Here is a 6,000-nt window from a genome sequence, read left to right on the forward strand (position 1 = left end):
AATCAAAGGTTACATGAGGAAAAGGGAATCTCAGCCAAGTAACCACTTAATCTTGTTGCAGACATTTAAAGTATTTATATGTGTGCGTGTGTGTGTGTGTGTGCATGTATGTGCATGTGTGTGTGGAGAAAGATAGAAGGAGTGAGGGAGGGAGAGAGAAGGGAGAAACAGACAGACAGAGACAGAAACAGAGAAACAGAAAGAGACATGCAGAGAGACACGTTCATCCTTTAGGCTAGTACATGCTCTACTACTGACCTACCCTCACAGCCCAATAGTATACATTTACAACTTGGCTAAGGTAGGTTATGGAATATAGTGTTTCCCCAGCTTTCTTCACAACAAAATCCTTTTCTCGAGGAACACCTGATGTTCCATAAAATACAGCTTGCAACGTGTGATTGTTCTGCCATCCCATCTTCACTGATCACACTGGAGAACCCTGACCCATTCTCTGCTCTCTGTGACAGTGTGATCTGCAGTATTCCCTGGAACAAATACCAGCAATTCTCTTTTATTTGTATACCTTATTGCCAACATTTTCCTAAAAGCTCTTGGAAGGACTGCATCTAACACAGAGTCTTATACACACAACTACACACAACTAGTCATTTTTTTAGAAAATGCCTGCTGGGCCAAGGACACCACAAGAAAACCCCCAAAATCAACTAACCTGAACTCACAGGAGCTCACAGAGACTGAACTAACAACCAGGGCCCACTGCATATATGTTACAGTGTGTAACTTGGTCTCACAAGAATGTGAGACTCCTAACAATCGGAGCGGGAGCTGTCTCTGACTCTCTTGTCTGCTTTAGGGACCTTTCTCTCCTACCGAGTTGCCTTGTCCAGCCTTAATAGGAGAGGAAGTCCCTAGTCTTACTGCAACTTGATATACCATGGCTAGTTGATATCCATGGGAGGCCTGCGCTTTACTGAAGAGAAATGGAGGAGGAGGAGTGGACGGGCACGTGGCGTGGTGGGGAGACAGGAGGTAGGAAGGATTGGAAGGAGAGGAGGGAGGTGAAACTGGTGTTGGGATATAAAAACAAACAACAATGACAAATAAATAAACATAAAAATAGAATGACCGTGGATAACTGTCAGGACTCCCATAAATGCATCACCACCACACTTTGGAGGCACCACCTAGCCTGTGGCCTCCAGAACCTGCTCCTTACCGCTGATGCACGCGCTCCCATCTCATGCCAGAGTTCCTTTGCATTTTAGGATAGAAACACATTCTTGCCTTTGGAATTCCTTTCTTGCTCTCTCTTGGATGACAGGCCCACAGTTTGTTTCTGTGACTGTTGTTAGTTCCCTGACATTTCCAGCTCCCCATCATCTGGGAAACCTGAGTGGCTGGACATGGAGAGAAGGCACGGGCATTGACTTCCCATTAGAGTATGCCGGAGCCTATTTGTCTCTGTGCTCAAAGAAAAGTTATCTTTTATTCATTTTCTGGGACTTTAAATGTTACAGAATGCTCAGGACAAAACCCTGATGGCATCTTAAAGGGATTTTTTTCACAACGTCATCTTGGAAAGTTTGTTAGATTCCATGTCTTGAGTTGTCGCCCATCACCTTCAAAAAACGTATTTGTTCTGGAAATTACAATGTGAGTTTTAGGGGACTGGATGTGTCTCTAATAAAGAAGCTGAAAAATGACTCTGGACATGACTCTAAGACATGACTCATGTCATCATTTAATCCTTGTATGTTTTGCTTACAGTCATGTGGCAACATCTACAAAGGCCTGGCTCAGACTGGTGCCTGGGGCTGTTTCGATGAGTTTAACCGAATCTCTGTGGAGGTCTTGTCGGTGGTGGCCGTACAGGTATGGATGAGAAGGGTGTGGGAGCCTTGCAGTTTGTATGGCTGGTCCCGTGGGAGTCTACAGCCTGCTGTTTTCATTCTTCAACATCAATCCCCCCTCTTCTTGCCATTCCATCGCCCTTTCTCCATCCTTATAATAAATGTTCCTCTATTACCCACCAAAACATATCCTCTTCTATCTAGTGGGACCCCTTTACCCGTGTGTAAAACAGGGACATAAATTATCTATGTGCTTCACAGAAGGGATCAGCCAAGGAGGCAGATCCCAGCTACGAGGAAGCATCTCACACATGGGCTGTAAACCAGGGCTCCAGCTTCAGCTCTCGCATTTGCTGTAGAAGTCAGGAAGCAAGTTGTTTCACATCTCTCTGCCTAATCCACTTGCTGTTGTATAAGCCTGTGGTTTCCCAGGGCTTGAGTGAGTGGAGGCGCATGGCTGAAAAGGACATGATTCCTAACTTCAAAGATGTCTTGAAAAAAACACGATTCCTGCCTTCAAAGATGACTTGAATTTCTGAGACAGATGTGAGCACTTTCAGCATTCTAGAAGTGATCATAATATCCATTCTGTAGAATAAAACTTGGAAAGAGGTTATCTTAAAACCAGTCCCTAAATGCTGGCTGGAGAGGGTGTGGATTGGGGTCAAGGACCCATAGACAAAGAGAGAAGAGTAGAAAGAAGGAAAGCAGAGGGTGAATTCCTTTGCTAAGTCTGTTATACCAGACACTCTTCACTTACCACCCTGCATCCTCTGGTAGTTCTTCTGGTATAAATACTACTTTATATGGAGAAAACATAGCAGGGAATATAAGGAACTTGCCCAAGGCACAGTGTTGCAAAGTGACAAAGGTAGGATTTGAACACTGCTTTTCCATCCACATCATCAATATACACATATGAATTGTCAGAGAAGCAAGCTCAAACCAAATAAAAATGGACATAAATGCCTTCTGGTTCAGGTAACAGGGAATCTTGAGGATTCTAATGGAGAATTAGCCTGTGTGTGGCAGCGGTTTTACAGACCTGGGTAAAAGAGGAATCCTTGCCTGAAATCAAGGCAGAGGACTTTCCTGGGATCCTCATTGAGCTGCAAAGGCTCCTGTACCCTTGCATCTCCTTCTCCAGGCCCTTTTCCTCTGCCCCTCCCTGTAGGCTGAGCATCCTCTTTTCCCACCAAAGGTTAACTGGCTGCAGCCATCCTCTTCCACCCTACTTCCCCAAGGCAAAGCCTCTGTAAAGCACTGTATGCAGTGAGGTGAGTGGTCAGTGCTGTGCCTACTGCTCGGGGTTTGTGCCCACACCCCATACAGTCAAACGCAGTGGCAGGCTCCTCCCTTTCAGCTTATTTCCAAAGTGTTATGCAGATATAATTATTTAAGAAAAAAGAGGGAGGTAAAGAAAGAGAAGAGAAAGGAAAAGGAGAGGAAGAGGGGAGGGAAAAGGAAAGGAAAAGGAGAGAATGGAAGAGAAAGAAACAGAGGGGAAGGGGGGAAAGAGGATGGGGGAGAGGAGAGTGAAAGGGAGGGGTGGTGATCATCCCTGCAAATCTGTACAATTCTTTCAGCCTCAAAAAGGCCAATGGAAAACACTCGACTGGGCCGAGTTTCTTCCTTTTCTTTGGCAAGAGCATGGCATGGAGGGAGGGCTGGCAGCACAGGGGTGAGATGGAACATCAAGCCGGTCACCCATGTGGGAGAAACTGGCCAAGGCAGCATTGTCCCCTTCCCTAGATGATGTGCCCTGCCAGGAGCCAGCCTCTGTCTACGTAACCTCCAGATGTCCCCCCTCTCATCCAGCATGCTGTCCCCGTCACTGGAGGCTAAATGTGGAGCTCCGAGCAAAGCGCTGAAGCAACTGCAGGGTTGGAACGTGGTAGCTCCCATACTAGCTGCTATTCGTAGCATCCCACCCCTGGGCTTCAGCTGTCACTGGGAGCCAGGGGCCATCATGGGGCTCTCAGGGCCCTTCACTTGCCTGCTCCACAATGGTCACTCAGTCCTTTGTGCTCTCCTATCTGGCCAAGGCTGCTCCACAAACACTGACCCTTGTCCCAGCTGTTCCTTAGCAAAGATTTTCCAGAGCAAGATGCAGTTTCCCCTCCCTGAGATTTGCTCTTTGCAGCAGGAGTTAGTAATGGTGGGGGAAGTGAGGCCCAAGCAGTAACCTAAACATTCCCTTGCAACGACATCGTGATCTGCCTTGGCTTGGTGAGTTGATTATGCAGTTTTCTGTGGTCTTGAATTGGCATGACTTGACAGGGCCTAAGGAGGAAGTATTTCCATCAAGAAACTGGAGCTAGGGATATGGACCAATGATAGAGTCTTTGCCTAGCAGGCATAAGATCCCAGGTTAATCCCCAAAACTGTTCCTCCCAAAACCTACAGTTGATGGCACTAACACATGAAGACCTTGTTTCTGTGGAAAGTCAATGGTTAAACATCTATCAACACACCTCTGCCTTGTAGAGATGGGATCTGGCATTACCTAAACTGAAACTGAATATTCGTATTTTCCAGGAAATTATGTTAGTCTTTTTCTATGATTATAATAAAATACCTGAGGTCATATTGCATATAAAGAAAATGATTTTTCTTTTCTTCTTCTTCTTCTTCTTCTTCTTCTTCTTCTTCTTCTTCTTCTTCTTCTTCTTCTTCTTCTTCTTCTTCTTCTTCTTTTTTGGCTCACACTCCTGAACTTTCACAGACACACATCTTGCAGTGACTTTTGGCTGTCAAACCACAGGATTCAATCATGAACCCTACCCAATGACCTTGTCTAAAGACAGCCACCTCCCAAAAGCATCTGGAAACCATAGCTGGATCAAGTTCCCACCCTCTCAGTGTCTCATAATGAGGATTTAGTTCAATATACAAACCCCTGGAGACAAACCAAAACCATGTCCCCACCCCCAGCAGAAAGGAAGCTTGTCTTCTGGCTGTTTCCATACTTGGGTAGTCACATCACAGCTTGGAGCCAGAAACAGTGCCATAGAATCTCTCTGTGCACTGTGGGGATTCTTTCCTTCCTTCCTTCCTTCCTTCCTGAGTAGCTGGTGTAGAGCAGGCAAACCCTTCTCAGAGTCCTGGCTCCAGCCCACGGTTGGCTCTGAAAATCTGGGGAGAAGTTGTCTTTTCCCTGAGTGCCCACTGTAAATGGCTCCGTTTCCCTCCATTGCACCATGTACTCAAAGCTGCTCTTCCTACTTCTTGTACTATAAGCCTCTGTCTTTTAATTCCCTTCCCCACCGCCCTGTTATTTCCACTTACCTGTATCTCTTCCTCTCATCTCTACGTTTATGACTTTTGTGCCTTCTCCTCTGGCTGCTTGCCACAGCGGTTAGAGGATGTCTCTTGTTCTCACCAGCCCAGTATAGCTGTTCCTGATTCCACTGAAGTCCAGAACCACTCATTATGCACAATTCCATTGATGGGTGTCTCAGGGTGATGGTTAGTGCTAGGGGCTTGTCCCAAGCTATCCCCGTGTGTGTCTCAAGGCATTTTTTCAGCATGCTCCACAGAGAACTCCTTGAGCTAATCACAGTTTTTTCATTATAACAATTTTTTCAATGAGTTAATATCTAAAACATTTAAATCAAAGATCTACGGATGATAGGTGCTCCAGTGTTAGAGGTGATAATACTGGTAGCAGTCATGGTGATGACAGTGATGATGGGTAACTGATGATAATGCAATGGTAGTGGCGGTGCCGGTGATGGTGGTGGTGTTTGCAGTGGTAGCAAGGTAATGAGGAACTTGGTATTGATTTTGGAGGTCGTATTAGTGGAGATGCTAATGCTAATGAAAGTGGTGATACTGATCAGTGATGATGGCGGTGATGGTAGTGGTGGTGGTGGTGTACCTGATGAGGATGAGCATGGCCCCGGTGATGATAATGATGATGGTGGTGGTGACGATGAAGGTGACAATGTTTTAATGGTAGTGCTAGCAATGAGGCAGATGGCAGTGGTAGTGGGGATGATGAGGAGGATGGTAGAGTTTATGATGGTGGTGATGGTGATGAGAAAGAGGGTAGAGGTGATGATGAATGTTGTTATAGCAGTGGTGGGGATGATATCGAAGGTAATGATGGTGATGGTGGTGGTGGTGATGATGAGGGCATGTGATTAAAACGGTGGTGGTGATGGAGGTGATGATGATGACTACA

The 6,000-nt window shown here is 45.9% G+C and overlaps 1 protein-coding gene across 1 annotated transcript in view; it reads left to right on the forward strand.

Moving 5' to 3' along the window:
• Window positions 1-6,000, forward strand: part of Dnah9 (dynein axonemal heavy chain 9) — a 333,793-nt gene that overhangs the window by 103,467 nt on the left and 224,326 nt on the right. Inside the window, exon 28 of the mRNA XM_005349858.2 lies at window positions 1,732-1,836. Coding sequence (XP_005349915.1) covers window positions 1,732-1,836 — 105 coding nt within the window. The remainder of the gene's footprint in view (window positions 1-1,731; window positions 1,837-6,000) is intronic.

Source organism: Microtus ochrogaster, chromosome 7, assembly GCF_000317375.1.
Source record: "Microtus ochrogaster isolate Prairie Vole_2 chromosome 7, MicOch1.0, whole genome shotgun sequence".
Lineage (NCBI taxonomy): Eukaryota > Metazoa > Chordata > Mammalia > Rodentia > Cricetidae > Microtus > Microtus ochrogaster.